At 39.1% G+C, this 24068-nt stretch overlaps 2 protein-coding genes across 4 annotated transcripts in view; one reads left to right on the top strand and one right to left on the bottom strand.

The window, feature by feature from the left end:
* LOC134672589 (cyclin-dependent kinase-like 1) overlaps positions 1–12139 on the top strand; it is a 49915-nt gene extending 37776 nt beyond the window's left edge. For all 3 annotated transcript variants that reach the window (XM_063530539.1, XM_063530538.1, XM_063530540.1), the window contains 10 exons: positions 252–426; positions 1273–1345; positions 1836–1904; positions 2854–2920; positions 3317–3387; positions 4385–4471; positions 5787–5836; positions 8746–8852; positions 9391–9464; positions 9944–12139. In XM_063530539.1, coding sequence (XP_063386609.1) covers positions 252–426; positions 1273–1345; positions 1836–1904; positions 2854–2920; positions 3317–3387; positions 4385–4471; positions 5787–5836; positions 8746–8852; positions 9391–9464; positions 9944–10000 — 830 coding nt within the window. In that variant the 3' untranslated portion in view covers positions 10001–12139. The remainder of the gene's footprint in view (positions 1–251; positions 427–1272; positions 1346–1835; positions 1905–2853; positions 2921–3316; positions 3388–4384; positions 4472–5786; positions 5837–8745; positions 8853–9390; positions 9465–9943) is intronic.
* A 2672-nt stretch (positions 12140–14811) lies between these two features.
* The window catches only part of LOC134672592 (SH2 domain-containing protein 4B-like), a 53860-nt gene continuing 44603 nt past the window's right edge, over positions 14812–24068 (bottom strand). Inside the window, exons 5-11 of the mRNA XM_063530545.1 lie at positions 22648–22821; positions 21682–21900; positions 21019–21193; positions 19818–19931; positions 19283–19390; positions 15863–16063; positions 14812–14941 (exon numbers count right to left, since the gene is read on the bottom strand). Coding sequence (XP_063386615.1) covers positions 14832–14941; positions 15863–16063; positions 19283–19390; positions 19818–19931; positions 21019–21193; positions 21682–21900; positions 22648–22821 — 1101 coding nt within the window. The 3' untranslated portion in view covers positions 14812–14831. The remainder of the gene's footprint in view (positions 14942–15862; positions 16064–19282; positions 19391–19817; positions 19932–21018; positions 21194–21681; positions 21901–22647; positions 22822–24068) is intronic.

Genomic DNA, 24068 nt, shown 5'->3' with positions numbered 1-24068 from the left:
TGCATAGGTCCATACAATTGTTAGTTCAGAACACATACAACAGAATAATGCAGGTATTAATATAACCGTATTTGAATTAGGTACTTTTGTACGAAAGATTAACAGAGTCCAAACACCACTTTGAGGGATATTTGAACTTAGGACTCCAAGATACGAGCTTGCTGCTTTACCAACATAGCAACGAGTATCTAGTCTGTAGAGAAAGATCATCAAAAATAGCCCAGTAATACTTAACGTCACATTATTTCCAGGCAAGCTACCCCCGCGCCACCAGCAAGTAGTAGCTCGTCTGTCCGGCGGCGCCGCGCTGGCGGCCGGCCCTCGGGGCTCTCTGCCCGGGACTGGGCACGCCAAGGACTTACTAGCGGCCTGTTTGAGGACGGAGCCCCGCGCAAGACCTTCTGCCGGCGCGCTGCTTAGGCATAAGTGAGTCGTCTTGGTGAACTAGGCACCCTGTCCGGGACGGAACACGCCAAACCCTTCTAGTTCTAGCGGCTTGCCTGAGGATGGAGACATGAGCGAGGCACACTACCGGCGCGCTGCTTAGGCATAAGTGAGTCATCTTGGTGAACTAGGCTCTCTGTCCGGGACGGAACACGCCAAACTCGTCTAGTTCTAGCGGCTTGTCTGAGGATGGAGACATGAGCGAGGCACACTACCGGCGCGCTGCTTAGGCATAAGTGAGTCGTCTGGGTGAATTATGTTCTCTGTCCGGGACGGAACATGCCAAGGCCTTCTAGCGGATACGTCTGAGGAGCCATGAGGCCCATGAGTGAGGCCGTCTACCAGCGCGCTTCTTAGGTATAAGTGGAGCTTGTCTGATGCTGCTCTGTGAGGTTCTGATCGAGACCAGGCGTGCCAAGAGTCCTCTAGTAGGTTATTTAACAGAATGAAGTGAGGCCCTCTACCAGCTCGCCGCAGAGGCATAATTGAGTAGCTATTATGTTAATACTGGCCTGTGAGGCTTTATCCGACACGAGGCATGTCAAGGAACTTTAAGCGGCACGTCGAAGACGGATCCACACGCGAGGCCCTCTGCTAGTATTTTGCTGAGACATACTTGAGTTATCTTCTGTGTTAAAGTACATAGTCTAATTAATAGACCCAATGTACGGTTGTTTTATAAGGATAATGGATATAGGCGGGGCTGGGTAACCTCATGATCTACGTTAGACTTAAAATTCTTACCACATTTATACATATAACACCAGTTATAACACTATTCAATTTTGTTTCTAAACATTGTGATTTATTTTATAAGTATCATTTCAGATACTTCACTCATGATGGCTTCGCGGATGTCTTCAACGCAGAACTAAGGAGTAAACTAGGAAAGGAACTACAGGTAATGTGTATATTACATCTGGCTACATAAAATATCGCAGAGTAACGATAATAAGTTATTTATGTAACTTTAAATTTAGTTACCTATTGTAGCCTTGATTTCAATAATCGAAATTGAAATTTATTGATTTAAACCTTCACAATTTGCACACATTATTTGATTTGATTTGATTTGCCGGTTCTGCGGCCGGCTCCCTGACACTGCGGGGTTGCGAACTGCAGCCATAATTTTATTTTTAGTTTTAAGATATATTTTGTAATAATATGTATGCTAGTTTTAAGGTATTTATCTATGGGCCAATAGTTGCCTGAAAGTTAATGTTTTCTTTCATTCATTAGTATTTACTTTAATGGGATTTAATCGCGTATCCCTCGTCATTCTCCGAGATCACGGGGACAATGGCGTCCTCGAAACGTCGGAGTAGGTTAATTTTAAAGATTAAGTGCCGACAAATTGAATAATACAATTGAAATAATTATAATGTCAACAGACACCTTCTCAGCAGAGCACGGCGCGCGTTGGGAAACCGCGACAACAATGGACGCTGAACATAATCCCTGTAAGTTACATACATACTTACGCCTCGAATCTCGATTCGGGAAATGAATTAGAGACACACTAGATATGAAATAGTAAAGATATGTGACGTTCCACTGCAAAAGGTACCTTATGGCGGCTGGCACCGCGATTCGGGAAATGGATTAGAGATTCACTACATATGAAATAGTGTAGATATAGATATGTGACGTTCCACGGAAAAAGGTACCTTATGGCGGCCAGCGCTTACGTTGCATAGCGCCGCAATTATAGCGTAATAATAGCGTAAGCGCCAACCGCTATAAGGTACCTTTATCCGTGGGACGTCACATATCTTTACTATATCGTATCTAGTTAATCTCTAATTCATTTCCCGAATCGCGCCGTTAGAATATTTCCCGGAGGGGTAGGCAGAGACCACGGATTTTCACTTGCTACGATCTTGACATACCTACCTTTTTCGCTTCCTTCACTTTCATAACATTCCTCATATACGCTCGCCGGTTTGGCTAGGGTGCTCTTGACCTGGCTTTTCTTCAGGATTTGGCATTTGGATGGCAAGTTACACTTTACCTCTTTATAACGTTTCAATATAGTAATAATAATGTCAATGATGTAACTAAAAGAAAACCTCTCACTTAGCTAATAATCTATTATAGTGTAGATTAGGTTAAGTCAGTCCATAAATATTGTAAATTTTATTTATAATAAACAGTTTAATTTTTTTTAACTATAGCAAGACAATAAGCCTTTTAAAGATTGCACATAATTCCGGCCGGGTGGCCTAATATGAGCTGGTTCAAACACAGCTTCCGTCCCCGGTTGGCAAAAAAGCCGGGTAAGAAGGCAATGATGACGATATATATTATCATTATTATCATTTCACAAATGCATTTTTACTCGACACGGTACAATATAGTCGTAGAAACATTTTGGTAAATGAGCGAGAACCATTGATTTTTTCATTTTAGGACCACAGCAGGTCTTGTACGGAGAGCGCCGCCGGAGAATCTTTGTTGGACTACAATTACACTCCAGGTGAGTCTGAAGCTTTACAATCATAGCCTCCTTGAACCACTTTGAATAAACTTAAATCCTGTGTGAATACAAGGAATACGTTTGCATACTTTACCTACACAGTTATTTTGGGGTCGGGGAAAAATAAATTCAGCATGTAATCATGAATCGAGTTTGAACTGGCGGCCAGTACCTACCTTTTTTTTAATATTCGTCTAGCCCTGCCTCTAACGTCTGCCAAGAATCAGCCGGCCCGGGTTACAATTGCTATCGCTTCGACAACTAAAAGCATTATGTCTCTCTATCACTCTTCCATATTAGTGTGACAGTGATAGTTGCGTTTCGATCGCTACGGAGTGTAAGCGATTAGTATCTTGGCTACGCGGCCAGCACTCAACTCATCTGTTTCTTTTTCAGAGGCTCAAATGGAGACAGTGGCGGAGAAAAAGGCATCCCACCCCGCAGTGGCTTCTCACGAGGCCGCTGAGGTGATTATCAATAATTTTTAACTCCTGGGGCATTAAAAAGAGAAAGTAACTAATGATACACATATTGCTGATGAGTTTACTTACTACTAAATAGAACTGTCAGCGAAACATTGATAGAAACTTATGAATTTTTCATTCCTTTACCACAAAATTGTAGACACTAATATAAAGCGCCATATACATTCTTATCTAGCGTATATATTGACTATTACTTCGATAGCTTGTACATATTTTGCAGGCAAGATTAAGGGTCAGTACGAAGACACCGCGCTCTAGGCGAGGCAGCGCTAATACCTCAGTGGCCTCAATAGCTAGGCCTATTTTCAAGGGACACGCGCCGCGCGTTGCAAGGAATACAGGCGTTGCTTAGTGTATTGTTTTTGTTTTGCCAACCCTATTTTTATTCAATACTTACTTTTATTCAATATACTATATGATGTATGAATGTACCACTATCTGCGATCTGCTTCTTATACTTACTTAGGTATACTTTATTTCTAAGACACAATAAAGGATCGATGATTCGTAGTTGATCATAAGTAAATAATAAAATGTAACTTTAGCAAGGATGCGGCGATCGTTTGAAAATAGGCCTAACTGAAGAGACGACTAGCAAGAACTGAAATTAATTAATAAACTGGTAGGTAATGATAACATCGCCCTGTAGACCGGGCGGGGCGTAAGAATACGGCTACGGATCCCCTGCCTTCGTAAAAGGCGACTAAAAGGGGTTCTCAGGGTTAGAGACGATCGCAACTAGGGACTGCGGCTGAAAAAAGAGGGGACCCACAAAGGGGCATAGCGCTAGGACGGCACTGGCGCGTTCATTAGAGATCCCAGAGCCGTCCGAAATGCGCCGAGGAGGACAACTGGGAGGTTTTTAGTAGGTGAAAGTCCCACATAACCTCCGCGTTGTCCCTGCGGTGCGGATGTATCTATAACGGATTTTCAAACCAATAAAAAAAAAGTAATGACAACATGTAAACATCGTTTTCAGAACACAGCGCAGTCTCGCAAGGCGTATGTGGCGGCCACGCGCGCGCCGGCCCGCCCGCTTGCCCCCGCCTTGAACGACGCTTTCCAAGTAAATTATTAATAAAATGTAGAATAGAATATACCGAATATAAATAGTTTATGTATAAGCACAAATACAGAAGAGAAATAGTTATTTGTTTTACAAGGGGCAAAGTAGTTGATTGGTCTCTCGTGCTAATATTGATACCCGAGCAAGCGAAAGATTCCGAAATTGAATCTTGGTTCGAAAAAGGAATCTCGAGCGTTGCGAGGGTTTCGAAGCACGAGAGTTAAACAAAAAAAGCCCCCGAGTGAAACACAAAATTTTTCACCACACCAACCCGAAGCAAATATTAAATGTAAAATATCAAACAAAATCAAATCCAAATGAATGTTATTAAATATTTATCATTCAAATGATTCGGTCAAATTGTGTTTTTTGAAAAACTAATTATAGCCAGCATTCTATGAATGTAGTATGATACCTTTGGGTATGGTGCTTTAAGCACACTGGCGTCCCTCCCCCTCCCCCTGACGCAACCCCCCCTTTTAGCTTGAAATATGTCCCGGTTGAGAGTGTTTTTTTGTTTTTTGGGGAAAGTATACAATATAGGAAAAAAGTGTCAATGAAAGAAATGTTCCCTATTAAATTCTTAACAAAAAAGGTTATATTCATTTTTTTGATACGACGCACCATATTGATGTTTTAGCTAGATGAACTTCGACAAAATTTTACCGTTGAAAAACTTGTTGAAGTTCAATATAACATAGTACGTGACAGTACTGAAAGAAATCTTCACGAAGAATAAGCTTGCAAGCTTATTCTCCGTATTGGTTTTATTTCAGTACTATCACGTACTAACTTATATTGAACTTCAACAAGTTAATACATGAATATGGTGAGTCTTACCAAAAAGTTGTATATAACCTTTTTTGTTTAAAATTTATTAAAGATTATTTCTTACCTTGACACTTTTTTCCTAACTCTAATACTTTTCTCAAAAATAAAAAAAAACCGTAAACCGGGACATATTTCAAGCTAAAAGGGGGGGTTGCGTCAGGGGGAGGGGGAGGGACGCGAGTGTGCGTTAAGCACCATACCCAAAGGTATCATACTACATTCATTGATTGCTGGCTATAATTTGTTTTTCTTGCCCATACATTAGAACATAATTTAACCGAATCAAAAATCATCATTTAAAAGTCAATTCTACCAGCAATGTGCCAGCAATTGCATTTTGATTACTTTGCCTCACATGTGAATAAAATGCAACTTCGCTATCAGTTTTTGAAGTGCAAAGTAAGCCTTTTCGAGCTGGTGTGGTGAAAAGTAAATTAAAAAATATCTGTGACCAATTAACAATTTATTGTTACATATTTTCCAGAGCTTCAACGTGCCCGTAAATTCCTACCCACGGACGCCTTACATCAAGAAGTGAGTGAAATTGTAGTACATATAAGCAGTAAAATATTGTTACCTATAGTTCGTTTTTTTTAGCATTAGAAAGAACTTGCAAGAAGGTAAGCGATCTTGACGTCTTTTAATTGAAAAACGATTTTTAAAAATCAAAAACATTACTTATGAAAGCAAAAGAATATAAATGATCGTATTAGATTCATAATTGATACATATTTGCCGTAACTTATTTTTAAAATGTGTTTTTCAATTAAATGACACATCAAGATTGTTTACCTTATTTCTAATGCTTAAAAAACAAACTATAGGTACGTCAATTTAAAAGAAATATATAAAGATCGATAAACCTTTTACGTATAAACGCTTTTGTAGAAAAATCTATTATTTCTAATCCAGTCATGATTTTACATGTATATTAACATTGTAGTTACCTACAGCATTATTTACCTGTAATCCCCTGAAGCAAACTTAGAATCTACTAGCGACCCGCCCCGGCTTGGCACGGGTATTAAACCTTAACAAATTATGCATCTACTAATCCTTCCTCGAGAATCTTCTATTGATTGGTGAAAACCGCTTGAAATTCCGTTTAGTAGTTTTTGAGTTATCGCGAATATACAAAGAGACAGACGCGGCGGGGGACTTTGTTTTATAATATCGTCGCTGTGCCTACAAAAGTCGCTATGTGATTTTTGACGATTTTTAGGTTTTAATGCCATTTTGAACCTTATTTCCATACGCATATGCTCCAAAAACAGCGTTGAGCTTATTTCACTATTTAAGGATTTAACAAATGTAGGTATGTGATGCCCATACAATGAATGCTCTTCCTATAATCGCTAACTGGAATAAATCACATAACTACATTAGCTTACTTCAACAGCAATTACAGACGTGCGCTCGCTATGTCATTCTTGACACATAGCGATATTTTCTACAAGTTTATTGAAAAATGATTAGATGCGCTTGCGCCCGATATGTAGTTCCTTGCACATAGCGATAATTTTTGTACAAGTTGGAGTCGATGCTATGTTCCCAGACCGTGCCTGTTACGACACATGGCGGAATTTTCTTATAACAATCCAGTATCCAGTCTACCGTATGTTATTACGTGTGTGTACAAATAATTGAGTTTTGTGAGTTTTCGTTACAAGTTGTTGGCAGTTTTAAAGGTAACAAGTGAATGAAAAATTACATAAAAAATAGAAATATGTTTTGCCTATTGTATATTTACTTATTTAAGTACTGCGGAATGGAGTATCGAGACAAACCATTCTGGTTTACCGATGCTTTTGGATCAAAAAATTATGTAATTTTGATTTATCTCTGATAAAAAAATTGTAATAAAGTTAGCGCAATGTACTTTATAACATGAACATGTAGTGCATTTATGCATTACTTAAAGAAAAAAAAAATCATGTTATTTTATAGGACATTCTTACACAGATTGACTAAGTCCAACAGTAAGCCCAAGAAGGCTTGTGTTGTGAGTACTCAGACAACGATATTATAATATATAAATATTTACATACATAGAAAACAACCATGACCAAGCCATGACTCAGAAACAAATATTTGTGTCATCACACAAATAAATGCCCTTACTGGGATTCGAACGGGGTCCTAAGGTCTCATCGCATAATAATTGATTGTCATAATGTAATGTTACGCATAAATCTCTTTTCGCATATTTTTTCTCCAACTGAAACAGAAAGTATTTTCGAAAATATTTTGCATTGCAAATGGTTTGTGTTATAATTTTTCAGAAATATTAATATTTCAGCACAATAACAATAATGCGAAATGAGTTTTATGCGTAACATTACATTAGGACAATCAATTATTATGCGACCCAATATGGACCCGATTCGAACCCAGGGCCATCGCCTTCACAGGCAGGGTTAATATCTTAAATACAAATGGTTTATTTTCAACTCAGCTAGGCAATATCGTGTCGTGTTTAATATTGTAACACAAACTTAGATAATAAATGTAAAAAAAGCAGTAAACATCAGACAAATACATAATTAATTATTCATGTCTTTTCAAAGGAAAATAATAAGTACCAGAATATATGTAAAAGAGTCGATTGAATTATTTTTTCGTATGCCGTGTTGGGAGAAAGAAGTTTAAAGAAATATTACAAGACAACAAAATTTCAATTTACAAGCCACGCAAATACCGCAGTGACCCTTGTGTTGCCTACAAACAAGGAAATATTAATATGTAGTAATATCTAGTTATAATAAAAAAGTACGTAGACTATTCAATCATAATTAAATTTCCATTATATCGACTTAAAAGTTTTTTTTTTCTGTTTTATTGAACACCCCCATCATTTTATTTAAATCTACCTATGAACTGGTTAAGACACTTAGCGGTTTTTACGACTAAAACAAAAATCGCTATGTAACATATTTATAAAAAAATATTTTTTTCACACTATTGAAACTAAAATATCATTTCAGGTAATTCCGTAATATATGTTAAAGTGCAAATACTTTTATCATAAAAATTATGATTTGAATATGTTCAATAGTTATCGAAATAAACAGTTTTTTGTGTCTCCTGTAAAGTAGGTTAAAAACACATGGCGACTTTTGTAGGCACAGCGACGATATGTAGTGGAGTACCTACTCCTCTACCTACCTAGTCTACCTACCTACCTAGCTAGTACCTACCTAGGTACATCCAGGCGTGGCTCACTCCGCGATTTCGTCGCTTTGCTACAGGTAGCTAAAAGTACATTCGTTCGACCCCAATTTTGGGGTTTGCCATAAGCCGCGCGTGGCTCTATCGCCACCTAGCGGCCATATCTGTGTTGATAGTGACAGACGCGTTTTGTTAGAGAGTGAGTCTTCTGTACCTAGTAGGTACTATTATTTATTCTGTGGTACATCTCTAATAAGGTGTCTATTTTCGTGCAGGGTGAACCATAAGCTGGTGATGGACGAAGACCTGGTGCGAGGGCGTGCGGCCACTAAGAAAGCCTTCAAGAATCAGCCAGAGTTCTCCCTGCCCTACGTTCCAGGAGGTAACTTCTTCTTCCTCGTTCCCTCAATGCTGAGGATCGCGACCACATGCAACATCTCTCCATTGATTGCGGTCATAAGCCAAGTGGACTCCACGGTGCAGGCTTGCGCCACTCGTCTTCTTCATGGCGTCAGACGATGGTCTGAGCTTCATCTTATGAGCCCCACCTTAGGAGGTAACTTAGTTAGCTTATCATTTTGTAAACCTTTTTGCAAGGAAAAGTTTAATAATGCTGTTTTATTCAGAAAACCCAAAGAGTTCCACGGATGCGATCGAATGTAAACTGAAAATTTCTACCTCTAAGTTCAATGGACGCGATTTTGCACACACGATGTCATACAAAATGTAGGTATGATAATTCTAAAATTTCTAGGACGTGCATTGTCTACATATATGCTTGGGACTCGAGGGGTTAACCACCATCACCCCGCCATCAACCATACTTGATCCTATCTTTGAGTCTGCCACTGATACCAGTCTATTACAGTCTACCTTCATATCATAACAAGTTTCTATAAGTCTAATCTCTGGTTTTTCAGCCAGCAATAGCCCAGTGAAGATAGCAAAGAATCATTTGCCAGTTGGTGCCAACAAATCCTGCGATAATTGGGAGGTAATTTTATTGTGTGTGATTCATCGTCCTATTGTTAGTCCAACCTGACTAAATTGTCCGATCAAATCAGGCAAACGCCAATTTGACTCGTCGAATTCGACCGCTGATTATGACCGATATTAGGTACCCATAAAATAGGGTGCGGACGCAAGAATAGAATATCAATTTGTGACGCTAGTATTCGCGTTTGGGGCATTTTGTTTAATTGAGACCGCTCATAATATATATAACAATAAATGTAAAATTGATAAAAGTGGCCAAATTGACGTTTGCGTCCGCACCACATGATTTGATCAGACAATTTAATCAGATTGGCGAGAAATTGTCCCCGTCTAATTCTAGACGCCTATTCGGGCTACAGACTACGCTGAATATTGGAGATACTGCCAGTCTCCTTATTTTATTTGTCCATGATTAGATACACCTTATTTTAAAGAAAATTTAAGCTAAAGAAAATATAAGACTCCGTTTGATCGCAGCGGAACGCGGAACTGGCGTCCAGCGCGAGAACGCCCACCAACCTGCCGTACATGTGACAACACGGCCACGGGTTGCTCCGGGCCCTCTTCTACTAACCACTTCGATACCACAACGCATTTGTCTTTTATAGTCGTTCGATTTATAGCTGGCCCTGAACGGCTAATCCTTTCTCTATTGTTAAGTAAATTTATTTAGAAATTTAATTCAGGCAACAAGGCCCATATTACGAATACCTTACAGACGTATTTTATAAACTTAAAACTAAATACCATTTATAGTACGGTCATTATATCCAAAAAACCGACCCTACCCGTGAATAATTAGTTCTTGGATTTTTTTTTCGTAGGTCCCTCGGGAGAATCACTGGGAGTGTAAATTCAAAAAGTAGACTGAATCAGGGTCCTGTGTATATTCGAAAAACGGTTTTTCTTGAATAACTCGGTCATTTTTGATTTTACAGTAAAACCGTGAGGACAAAAATTTTAGAAAATATGATTTTCTACAAGTTTAGTCCTCACAATTTTTCTTCTAGGATCGATAGTTTGGAAATAAAATTTAAAAAAAGCGACAAATTCAAAATATTTTCAACATCTCGTTTATTTTCAACTTTACGACATAAATGAAGAGGACTAAACTTGTAGAGAATCAAATTCTGAACAATTTTGGTTCCTACCTTTTTTCCCCCAAAATCGATATTTTAGAAATTAACCCTAAAAAACGCGACAAATTCAAAATATTATCATTATCTCCTATGTTCCACGCTTTACGGCATAAATGAAGGGGAAACAAAGTTGTAGAGAATCAAATTCTGAACAATTTTTGTCCTCACGGTTTTACTGTAAAATCAAAAATGACCGAGTTATTCAAGAAAAACCGTTTCGAATATACACAGGACCCTGATTCAGTCTACTTTTTGAATTTACACTCCCAGTGATTCCCCCGAGGGACGTATTCACGGGAAGGGTCGGTTTTTTGGATATAATGACTGGACTAACTTGTAGAGAATCAAATTTTTTACAATTTTTGTCCTTACGGTTTTACTGTAAAATCAAAAATGGCCGAGTTATTGAAGAAAAACCGTTTTTTTGGAAAAAAACCATTTTTCGAATATACGCAGGAGCCTGATTCAGCCTACTTTTTGAATTTACACTCCCAGTGACCCCCCCGAGGGACCTACGAAAAAAAATCCAAGAACTAATTATTCACGGGTCAAAATCTATAATGACTGTACTATTAGTCGGTAAAACCGCCCGTGCCACTATCTGCAAAAAAGGGTCGTATAATTCTAATTGGCACCTGAGCACGGGCTAGTGCAACGCTCAAAAAACCAGTGTAGCTGCGCTCTCCGATAACGCGCCATCTCGATGACACATTTTAATTTAAACGAGTTCTGTAGCGTTCGACTCTCCGGCACTCAGTAACTGTAGAGAGTGTAGAGGGACCACACAAGAAAAGGCAATTTTTTTTTCCACCAATGTTCATTTTGGATATTATTGCAATTTCCTTAAGAGTTGTAAATCAATTACCGGTTACAATGACCAAATCATTTTTTTATGCAGTAGCACGCTAGCACGTGACTTTTTACTTAGCAATATACAGGATTAGCCGTTCGGGGCCAGCTACAAATCGAACGACTATACTACCAGACCTACAGCATGGGTTGCGTTCTCGCGCGCGACTCACATCTAGCACGCCTTCAAGTATGAGACCGCAACTCATGCTGGTCGATCATATTTACAGGTATCGTCTTGGGTCGTCCCACTCGTCCCATTCGTTTTTCGTCAAGTTCCTAAATTAATCCTAGTCTGCTTTCGTCACCCATTCTACAATCGTCACAATCGTCGGTGGCTTTCAATGTAGAATGTGTGACGAAAGCAGAATAGGACTAATTTAAGAACTTGGCGAAAAACGAATGGGATGACCCAAGACGATACCTATTTACAAAATACCAGATATATTGCCAAATTAAAAATGAAAAATTTCTAAATACAACTGTAGCCTTTCTATAGCTATAACTTTTGCTCCGTAGATACATTTAAAATCTGGTAATTTTGTAAAATATGGTATAGTTGATATTTTATAAATTGACCGTTTAGCACTTGAGAGATTATATAATATTAAAGATCAATGTCATTGTTCACAAGATAAGCTCTGATATGTGATAAGTGATAAACGGTAAATGTATAAAATTTCAACTATAAAAATAGAAATTAAATTTAATGTTCATCCCAACATGAGGTTTTTCCAGGTCTTGTAACATAATTATTTATCTTTCATTTTTCTGAATTTGTATTTAGTGTCTAAACAATAGTCCAGCTGTTGGTAACTAGTTTGTATTGTACTTGATTTACTATTTTTGTATTTTGTATACATTCCTATGTTTATTTTAGACTATAATAATATAAATGCTTAATTTATTTTATGAAAATAACTGCGAAAGTTCTAGATGTATAGAAGACACTGCCAAAAAGTATTTAGAATGTCGAATTTATCTGATATTTGGAAAAGTTTTGTAAACGAAATGCACAACTACTGTATAGTTTTAAAAATCGACTAATGTAATGGATTTTGATGTGAATGGATAAGTTTCGGTATTGCCTACAAGATACAAAGAATTGGCCATTAAATAACTTATTATTATATTACTATTATTTAATATCATTTATGTCTTGTAAAGAAACCAAATTTAAATGGTCCGTAAAAAGGGTGTCTGTAAAATAATGTATAGTGTTACATTTTAATACTTGCTTAGTTAATAAAGTTAAAATACACTTACCAAATAAAGGTATTTTTTTTCTAAATAAAACGACACATTTAATTGACATATTTTTTAATCTAGTTGGCAGTTTAGAGTAGGTACAATATCATAGATCTATGGTCTATCTACAAACGACAATGGCATATAGATCGTTTAAAAATATTTATATAGATCTTATTTCGTAGAAGCTGAGAACTCCGTATCTAATTTGAATTTCACTTTGGCTTGTTAGAATCCGGGTTTCGCTTAGTGAAAGCAATTTAAATAATACTGAAGCAGATGTGGTAATTATCACAATAAATATTACATTAATTCTAACATTTGTTCATTAGCGCGGGAAACTGCTGGCAACATCCAAGCTGTAGCGTATGGAAGTCCGTGCGACAAACACAACTTTTTTATTTCAAAATCATAGAGCTAATGTGCTTATTTATCCAATAGTTTTTTAGCACCATAAGTACGCTATTTTATATTGCAATCAAAGGCCTCTCAACAATGAACATAAAGTAATATAATAAAACAATTCATACAAGTAAATGCTAGGTTGATACCTGAGTATAAACAATATTTATTCGAGACTAACTTCTTATTAGGACTTTTTATGGCTTTCTTCTAACGATTGTTACCAGAAGTTGAAAAGTAGACAATATTTCGTAACTAAAAAAAATACAATTAATATTTTTATTTTTCAAAAATTAAACAAATGAATAGGATACAAAAGCCTTTTCTTCGCTACCTATAGGTATCACGTCCTTAAGAATACATACTTAGCGGTCAAATCTCATAATAATACAGACATAACTTACTTCTAAATATACATGACTCGTAGAAATGGTCCCAGTTTGATCTACAAAATGTGACTCAATATTTGAGATGTCTTTCTAACAGCTTAATCCTTAACTTCTAAATTACATAGAACAGTAACACGAAGTTAGCGCTTTTGAAAAAGACTCCAACATACACAGTATCCAGAAACCATCAGTGAAGAAGACGTTTCTAACGTAAACTGGCGTCACATCTAAAGCATAAATGGTTCAGTTTAAGGGTTCTTTTAATATTTCTGAGAATGCTAGGAAGCCAATTTTAGTGGGTCGCAAACTTAAGTCGAGCCGTGAAATAGGGACCCTACAATAGACCATAAGACCAAAGATTGGTCTTCTAGCTTTACCAGAACTATTGAAAGAGTAGCAACGCTCTAGTCCAATAATAATGGTGTTGACAAAGAATCATACATTTTGGGTGAGATAGTCCGGAACAGATTCTCAAATTTCATAGATTTTTGTGAGGATAATAAAAAGTTATCGTCGAAAAACAGAAAATCGAGGAGTGAACAATCAAACCCGATTAGTCGAGATATTTTTTTATTCAAATAAGAACTCCATGCACGTCACATTATAGGTACAAGAGCTGGTGGCCTAGCGTGCGACTTTCAATCCGGAGGTCGCGAGTTCAAACCCCGGCTCGTACCTACCAATGAGTTTTTCGGAACTTATGTACGAAATATCCTTTGATATTTACCAGTTACTTTTCGGTGAAGGAAAACATCGTGAGGAAACCGTACTAATACCAATAAGGTCTAGTTTCCCCTCTGGGTTGGAAGGTCAGATGGCCGCTTTCGTAAAAACGAATGCCTACATTAGTTCTTGGGATTAGCTCTCAAGCGGACCCCAGGCTCCCATGAGCCGTGGCAAAATGCCGGGATAACGCGAGGAGGAAGATGCACGATTGCACGTCACATTATAGTTGTGAATGAAAAAATATCTCGACTTATTGGGTTTGACCGTCCACCCCTCAAATTTGTCATGTCCAACAAGCAGGGTGTTGATTCACTGTGTTACGCTTGTGACTTGAGTGGTCAAGGGTGGCTAGAGCGCCTCCAGGATGGCGGGAGGCTGCTGGTGGGGACAGACTGTGGTGAGCAGCTCGCCACCGTTGGCCGTGATGGCCACCGTCTTGTGGTGCGCTATGAGAGTTGTGACTTGTGTGGTCAAGGGTGGCTAGAAAGCCTCCAGGATGGCGGGTGGCTGCTGGTGGGGACAAACTGTGGTGAGCAGTTCGCCGCCGTTCTCCGTGATGGCCACCGTCTTGTGGTGCGCTATGAGAGTTATGACTTGTGTGGTCAAGGGTGGCTAGAGCGCCTCCAGGATGGCGGGCGGCTGCTGGTGGGGACAGACTGTGGTGAGCAGTTCGCCGCCGTTCTCCGTGATGGCCACCGTCTTGTGGTGCGCTATGAGATCAGCTGGAACAGAGAGACGAGGAAGGTTATGGTTTTTTTTTAGGTTTTTATACGAGCGATAATTTAGCTAGAAATTAGAGTTAGAAAATACTAGAGTTCTAACTCTAGTTTAGGTAAGTAGTTTTAAAAATCATTTTGACCTAATACGCGTAACTGGCCCCGAATGTGAACGGCCAGTAGCCGCTGGGCACGAACCCGCGGCGTGCGAGAGGGCAACGGCTTCACACACCCGACATGCTCCAGGAAGTACAAGATAATAGTACAATGAACTCTTCTGATCTAAGTTTCCTCCCAACGCACTTAATTGTCCATTTTCTTTCACTTGTCCTAAAGTTAAGGTCAACCGACGGAAGTCAACCGGTCGGTATCGTCTCGGGTCGTCCCATTTGTTTTTCGTCAAGTTCTTAAATTGGTCCTATTCTGCTTTCGCCACGCATTCTACATTGAAAGCCAGCGACGATCGTGACGAATGTAGAATGGGTGACGAAAGCAGAATTGCTAATTTAAGAACTTGACGAAAAACGAACGGGACGACCCAAGACGATACCGACCAGTTGGCTTCCGTCGGTTGTCCTTAGCTTTAGGACAAGAGAAAGAAAATGGACAATTAAGTGGGATACCAACTGGTTTCAGTTGACAAAGAATCATATGAAAATTTTGAGTCCTAAAGTCAACTTATAAACAATATAAATATTTAGGGAAGTGGGACGTCGAATGATCCCTCACGCCCGACCTGGTGCAAAGGTTGTCCATCGCCATTCAACGCGGTAACGCTGCTAGTGTGATGGGTACCTTCGCGCCAGGGGCAACTCGGGGGGGATTGTTTGACTAGACTTAAGCTAGTCTTAAGTTTTTGTTGATTTTTTTTATATATTGTTGTATTGACGTTTATTGAATAATAAATTGAACAACTTATAAACGGACCTAACGTATCGTGCGTGGCCTGGCTGTCCCCCAGCAGCCGGTACCCTTGCGGCACGCGCTCCACCAGGTAGTGCTTGCAGCGCGCGTGGGGCGCGCGGTAGGAGAGCGCGTAGCCCCACACGCGCTCCGACACGCGCACCAGGAACGCGCCCGGCAGGCAGCGCGACAGCAGCTGCTCCGCCTCCGTCCGCGTGATGAGACCTGGGACAGTCATCATCATCAACGAAAATGTTTTCTTCAATATTTGTATTAAGTACCTATATTATTACTAAATGAAATGTAAATATTATAGATACAGAAATTTACAAACTTATAACTACGTAAATATAAAAATTAAGGGTATTAAGTATTGTATGCTATTAGGCCATAGGTACCCGGCTAAATGTACCTAGCACGCTGCTGGCGTTTCCTCTTTGCACGGCTACGGCTTTCTTCAATACAAGGAATATATTTTGCAAGAGTGGGACATATGTACCGATTTTCCCTAATGTAAGTAATTGTTGCTGCGTATTCTTCTGATCCAATCTGGGAGGCTATGACCAAATGGAGACGTCATGTCTCTATTTTTCTATACAAAAGAGTCTACCGATATTTGCGGGGGAAGGGCCCGTCAAATGTATAAGTACGTAACGTATTAGGTAATCACGATCCGTATCCCGGTCCATATCAGGCATATCGTGAAATTCCTAGGCATATCGTGAAACGTGAAAATCTTTGACTCGTTCCCTGAGTCGACGGAGCCCCACTACGCGGGACTCCTATTTCTGGGCAGTTTGCTCTTTGGGCATCTGAAACAACCTAACGAACCTATCTTACCTAAATCTATATATATAAACGTGAAAGACCTGACTGACTGACTGACTGACTGACTGACTTAAATCAACGCACAGCCCAAACCGCTGGGACTAGAAAGTCCAAATTTAGCAACTAAATCTAGTTGCTAAATTTGGACTTTCTAGTCCCCTAGACCTTATAAGGGATTCCTTATAAGGTCTAAGGGGCCACTAAGAAAGGATTTTTCAAAATTCATACCCTAAGGGGGTTAAAAAGGGGATGAAAGTTTGTATGGGGTTAAAGTTTTCTTTTGACCTAGGAATTTGAATCTTCGTAAAAAGATATATTATTAAAATATAAGAAAACTAATTTCAGCGTTTTTGAAAATTCATCCCCTGTGATGGTGAAAAAGGAGTTGAAAGTTTGTACGGATATCATACATTTTTCGAGCGCGGGATTTGAATCTTTGTATTTGGGGATATTATTAGAAAACAATAAAAGTGATTTCAGCGATTTGTAAAATTCATCCCCTAACAGGGTTAAAAAGGGGTTGAAAATTTTAATCCATTACAAATGCTTTGAAACTTCTTAGAAAGGCATAATAGCCGATTACAAAAAAGTGATTGCAACGTTTTTGGAAATTCAACCCCTAAGGGGGTTAAAGAGGGGATGAAAGTTCGTCTTCGGGTGCAAATTTTATTTTAAGCTAGGAACTTGAAACTTTGTAAAACAGTATCAAATTCAAATACAAGAAAACTTATTTCAGCGTTCTGGAAAATTCATCCCCCAAGGTGGTAAAAAAGGGGTTGAAAGTTTGTATGGATATCAAAAATTTTTTCGAGCGCGGGACCTGAATCTTTGTATTTGGGGATATTATTAGAAGACAATAAAAGTAATTTCAGTGTTTTGTAAAATTCATCCCCTAACAGGGTTAAAAAGGGGATGAAAGTTTGTATGTGGTTTAAGTTTTCTTTTGAGCTAGGAATTTGAAACTTCGTTAAAAGATATATCATTAAAATACAAGAAAACTAATTTCAGCGTTTTTGAAAATTCATCCCCAAAGATGGTGAAAAAGGGGTTGAAAATTTGTATGGATATCAAACATTTTTTCGAGTGTGGGACTTGAATCTTTGTATTTAGGGATATTATTAGAAGACAGGAAAAGTAATTTCAGCGTTTTGTAAAATTCATCCCCTAACAAGGTTAAAAAGGGGTTGAAAGTTTGATTCCAATACAAATGGTTTTGAAACTTCTTAGAAAGACATAATAGCCGATTACAAAAAAAAGTAATTGCAACGTTTTTGGAAATTCAACCCCTAAGGGGGTTAAAAAGGGGATGAAAGTTCGTCTCAGGGTGCAAATTTTATTTTAAGCAAGGAACTTGAAACTTTGTAAAAACTTTTTAAATTAAAATACAAGAAAACTAATTTAAGCGTTTTTGAAAATTCATCCCCTACGGTGGTGAAAAAGGGGTTGAAAGTTTGTATAGATATCAAACATTTTTTCGAGCGCGGGACTTGAATCTTTGTATTTGGGGATACAATTAAAAGACAATAAAAGTAATTTAAGCGTTTTGTAAAATTTATCCAACAGGGTTAAAATGGGTTTCAAAATTTGAATCGATTACTAATGCTTTGAAAATTCTTAGAAAGGCATAATAACCGATTACAAAAAAAAAATGCAACGTTCTTGGAAATTCAACCCCTAAGGGGGTTAAAAAGGGGATGAAAGTTCGTCTTCAGGTGCAAATATTATTTGAAGCTAGGAACTTGAAACTTTGTGACAAGGTATTAAATTAAAATACAAGAAAACTAATTTCAGCGTTTTTGAAAATTCATCCCCTATGATGGTGAAAAAGGAGTTGAAAGTTTGTACGGATATCATACATTTTTCGAGCGCGGGATTTGACTCTTTGTATTTGGGGATATTATTAGAAGACAATAAAAGTGATTTCAGCGATTTGTAAAATTCATCCCCTAACAGGGTTAAAATGGGGTTCAAAGTTTGAATCCATTACAAATGCTTTGAAACTTCTTAGAAAGACATAATAGCCGATTACAAAAAAAAATAAGTGCAACGTTTTTGGAAAAGGGGATGAAAGTTCGTCTTGGGGTGTAAATTTAATTTTAAGCTAGGAACTTGAACTATTTGCAAAAAAGGTATTAAATTAAAAAAACATAAAAACTAATTCAAGCATTTTTGAAAATCATCCCCCAAGGTGGTGAGAAAGGGGTTGAAAGTTTGTATGAAGATCAGATATTTTGTGAGTGCGGAACTTGAATCTTTTTATAAGGGCATAGGCACCTATTATGAGAATACAAGAAAAGTAATTTCAGCAACCAACATCAAAATTCACTTGACTTAAAACTTCATACAACTTGCTAAAAAGAAAGTACTTAATTTCAACATTGCTTGGATATGAAAATTATAGTACTAAAGATGTAAAATGTTGAAAATAATATTCCACGCGGACGAGGTCGCGGGTAACAGCTAGTACCTATATATTGGTTTAATGTGACTATCCTCAAAACAATACACAGGAACATTACGATCTGCCTGATCTTACGATCGGCCGCCGACAGATATAAATTATCGAGTTAGGTATTTTGAAAGGAAAGTTAAATGCAAGAATGTCTGAATTCGTACCATGGAACCAGTTGACGGGTTTGTTGTTCTCGTCGAGCCCCACGCCTTGAGGCAGCTCTTGACTGCGGAACCACTCCACCACCGCTTCTCGGCTTGGAGGCTTTCCAGCTGAAAGTAATCAGTAGCAAATTGAGTAGAAATATACAGATAGAAACAAAGCAAAAACATTTTCCTGGAGATTTCTACTTTTTAAGAACAATTAGAATCTTTTTATATAGGATTAGAGGTACATACACAAAATGAATGATATAAGCTCATTTATTACTTTTGAATAAATTATTGACTATACCCATTACAACATTTTGAAACAGCAATTTTACACCATTTCACTTGGTCTTTTTGTTCATAAGTAGGTAGCTACCTATCCTACCACTTCTTCATCGTATGACATACCGAGCTCCTTAGGTGGGGCATAAAAAATTGTAAAATACATAACGAATTAAGATTCATAGATAAACTCCCAAGCGTCCAAGAGTCACATTCGGTTCTTTCTTCAAAACGTGAAAAATGATATAAAACCGGTGTGTAGTATTACCTTGGCTGGGGCAGGGCGGCGGCGGCGGCGCGGGCTCGGCGGAGCGCCGGTGCGCCTCGCGCGCCGCGCGCGCTATCTCCCGCATCGCGGCTTCCGCTTCCTTGGCTTTACGCTCTGTAATAGCAGAGATATATATAACTCCGTATAAGATAAATAAAGTTTAAGAAAAAAACGTGCCTCGGACGGCCAAGGAAAAGTCATTCTCGAATAGATGGCGCCATTACCTTTGGCCTATTCTCGGCTAGATGGCGTTAACGACACCGTTGGGTATTTAACAATTTTAACACATATCAGTGAAAGAACATGGGTCAGTATGGAACAATAAAAATTAAGAATCATTTATCCGTAAACATATTTTGATTATTTTATACATTTTCAATTTTATTTTAAGTTTTAATCGTGTGTCGATAGATGGCAGTAAATGTACCGTGACTACAAAATTGACAATGACAGGACCCCTCTATACTATCTATTCTTTTTGGTAATAGTAAACTCGGTGTGACTCAAACGTTGTTAACCTCTAGCCGCCCAGAGACCTATAAAAAGATCTCCTGTTCCATTCTAATTTGAATTTTGTGTTGACTAAATCAAAGTTTCATTTTGCTTGGCAAGGTTTGACGTATGGGCGGCCTAAGGATACAGAATATGCTTTTTTATTGACACCACCTAAAGTAAGTTGCTCTAAGTTAATGAAGAATTTTTTGGAAGAGATGCAAGGAATAATGTAAAATATTCACACCATTAACAACCGTAATGCATGCTTAGCGAGGTACAAACATGCAACACTCTTAACTGTCCATCGGTGGACCTTATGCCTTTTGTAATAGGGTTTACCAACGGACAGTTAACAGTGTGGACGATGGTACATGAACTCTAGTACCATATACCATCGCATGGATCGTATACCCTACTGGACTTGATGCCACACCATAGTGCACCAGCTCTCGCACCTACCACATGCATGCGTTTCCATACAAGCACTCACTACAAGCCAGTGGAGCGGTTTAAGGGTAGACAACATACCTTGCTCCCGCCAGGCGGCGTCATCCTGCGCATTAAGCGTAGCCTCTCGCATAGAGCATGCTCTTCTAGCTTTGATTCCACGCAGTAATTCACCAGCTCTCGCACCCACCACGTGCATGAATTTCCATACAAGCACTCACTACAAGCCAGTGGGGCTGTTTAAGGGTAGACAACATACCTTGCTCCCGCCAGGCTGCGTCATCCTGCGCATTAAGCGTAGCGTCTCGCATAGAGCGTGCTCTTCTAGCTTTGATTCCACGCAATAATTCACCAGCTCTCGCACCCGCCACGCGCCGCTCCCATGCGAGCACGCGTGAACTGACACCGTCAGTGGCGCTGTTTGGAGACAAGTCCTGAAAACAGCAAGTAAAATGTTATTAAATGTACGCTAACTTACTGTTTCGTGAGAAATGATCAAATGGTTTAGAATCTGACCTGCTAAATAGCGCAATAGGCACTATCCGATTGTAGGCAGAGTCTGTGCGGAAAGAGATGAGTCGTGAAATGTATGGGCTCCCCTACTTTCCACGACTCTTCTCTTTTCGCACAGACTCTACGATCAAGGTACGTCCAACTACAGAAGTGCAAGACATTGCAAAAGGTTGGAAAATTTCTTGGGAATAAAAAAATGCTACAAATAAAGGAGTTTTGACCTGAGCGATACAAAACGATGTTTAGGTTCCGAAAATTTTCCACGTGTTTGTTGAAACTTTTGCAAGCACCTTTTGTAAAGAAGAAGGAAGAGAAGAACGACCTCCAGTAACATTAGAGGTCATCCTTCTCTTTCTTCGTTTCTCTTCCTTCTTCTTTGCAAAAAGCAATAAAAATAGAATTTACTGACCTGTAACCCATCTCTCTTCCCCTCGATAAAGTTGAAATGCAAAGTATTTTTATTAAGGTCCAGCTTCATGTCGTCGCTGTAGTCCTTCTCTTTTCCCCCGGACTTCTCTTTCACCTCGGGCTCCAGCGCTGCGATCCGCTGCCGCAAATCGTCCACTGTGCAGTAGATTTCCAAGGCGTCTTCTATAGATTCGACATTTTTGGGGGATAGGTCGAATTTCTGTAATTTAAAAGGAAGAACCGTTACTCAATTTGACCAACTAGTAGAGTTAGGTAAGAAAGAAATCTTTAAAAACTTGTGGTATGAAGTAAAATCTTAAAGCAAAAGGATATCGGAGATCACAATTGTCGTTATGTCATGTTAGATAATGATGACGAAAGAAACATCATCTTACCTGCTCCAGACTATCCAGAGGCCGGTAGTCGATGAGTTGTGTGAGCTCCTTCTCAACGGACTTGCGTAGCTGGTGCGCTTCCTGCCGCGCCTGCGCGTCTGCCATAATGATCTCTATGGCAATAAGAATAAAGCCGACTTTACCTGCTCCAGACTATCCAGAGGCCGGTAGTCGATGAGTTGTGTGAGCTCCTTCTCAACGGACTTGCGTAGCTGGTGCGCCTCCTGCCGCGCCTGCGCGTCTTCCATAATTATCTCTATGGCAATAAGAATAAGGCCGACTTTACCTGCTCCAGACTATCCAAATGCCGGTAGTCGATGAGTTGTGTGCGCTCCTTCTCAACGGACTTGCGTAGCTGGTGCGCTTCCTGCCGCGCCTGCGCGTTTTCCATAATGATCTCTATGGCAATAAGAATAAAGCTGACTCTACCTGCTCCAGACTATCCAGAGGCCGGTAGTCGATGAGTTGTGTGAGCTCCTTCTCAACGGACTTGCGTAGCTGGTGCGCTTCCTGCCGCGCCTGCGCGTCTGCCATAATGATCTCTATGGCAATAAGAATAAAGCCCACTTTACCTGCTCCAGACTATCCAGAGGCCGGTAGTCAATGAGTTGTGTGAGCTCCTTCTCAACGGACTTGCGTAGCTGATGCGCCTCCTGCCGCGCCTGCGCGAGCGCACGCGCACGTGTCTCTTCTTCCAGGATGCTCTCTATGGACTTGTCGTTGACGTGCTCGCCCATCACCCAGACCTGAAGAAATATTGTGCTTAGAAAATATTCAGCAACTTAGGAAATATTGTACTTCAAAGATATATGGGAAGTCAAAGATGAGAATTATATTAGGTATTACAATGACTGCTACTGGGATACTGTATATTTGGCGCGTTACACATTTTATGGTTCAGTAGCTCTAACAGTTTCCACGCGATACTCTCATAATGAAGCGTTCACATTGATAGTGCCTATTACAAGAAAAAAGTAAGTTTTCTATAGTAGTAACATCCTTCATCCCAATTATTTCATAAATAGTCCAAAACTTTTGGCAACCGCATCCGTGTTCCTAATGGTCGTGAGTTCGAAACTCGATCAAAGCGATAACTTAGGTATTTCACGTTTGCTTTAATTTAATAACTTATAATTTTCCAGTTGTCTCACACAAAATGAACGATATAGAAAGATAACCACCAGGAAATATCCCCACGATTTCACCCTGTATTTAGTTAGGTATCGGTTAAAAGTATTTACATTCCCCATCATTAGTTAAATAATTTAAAAATACCCAGAGTCCAGTCCGGATAACACAATCAGCATTTCCGTTTGCGCATACGCATGAGTTGACTGTCGAGTCACCGCGCACTGCAATTTGAAATGATTGGGCGCTATTTGAGACATTTCAGTTTGTAAACAATTTTGATGATGTCATTGCTAAAAGTTTGGGAACTGTTTGTTACTACTGAATAGCATATTTTTAAGCATGTAAGCCTTTCAATTTTACTTCGTAATTTCATCATCATCATCATCAGTAGGTAACTAGTAAGAACGAGACGCCTAGCTAATCTTCTGGTGACTTCAGTTCTCCGCCAGACATCTGGTGATTTTGATGATTTTGTTCGGCGCTGTCATAATGTAATTGAAAATTCTCATTTACCTATACCAATTGAATTTTCTATAATTCAGCTTAAGTTGGAATGGTAAAAGAATAATTAGGTAGCTGGTGTTTTAATATAGAATTTTACCGTAAACATTAAATCATTGATCAAACACCATATAAATACTAGGTAGCACTGTTAAGGCAGGCAGGCAATAACTAAATCGGTAGGTAGCTACCTACATTTTCTATTTAGAATCATTAAGTCAAAATAAATATTTATGAATCAGATCAGATATATCGGAGCGACTAAGGCGCTCACAAATACATATCTGAACGTATTCAGATGTTGTGAACACCTTGGCCGCTCTGATATATCTGATGGCGACAGTACTTGTTCCGTCTTCCC

This window comes from Cydia fagiglandana, chromosome 17, assembly GCF_963556715.1.
Source record: "Cydia fagiglandana chromosome 17, ilCydFagi1.1, whole genome shotgun sequence".
Classification (NCBI taxonomy): Eukaryota; Metazoa; Arthropoda; class Insecta; order Lepidoptera; family Tortricidae; genus Cydia; species Cydia fagiglandana.
Note: the sequence above shows the minus strand (reverse complement) of the source record. Positions and strands in the feature narration are given on the sequence as shown.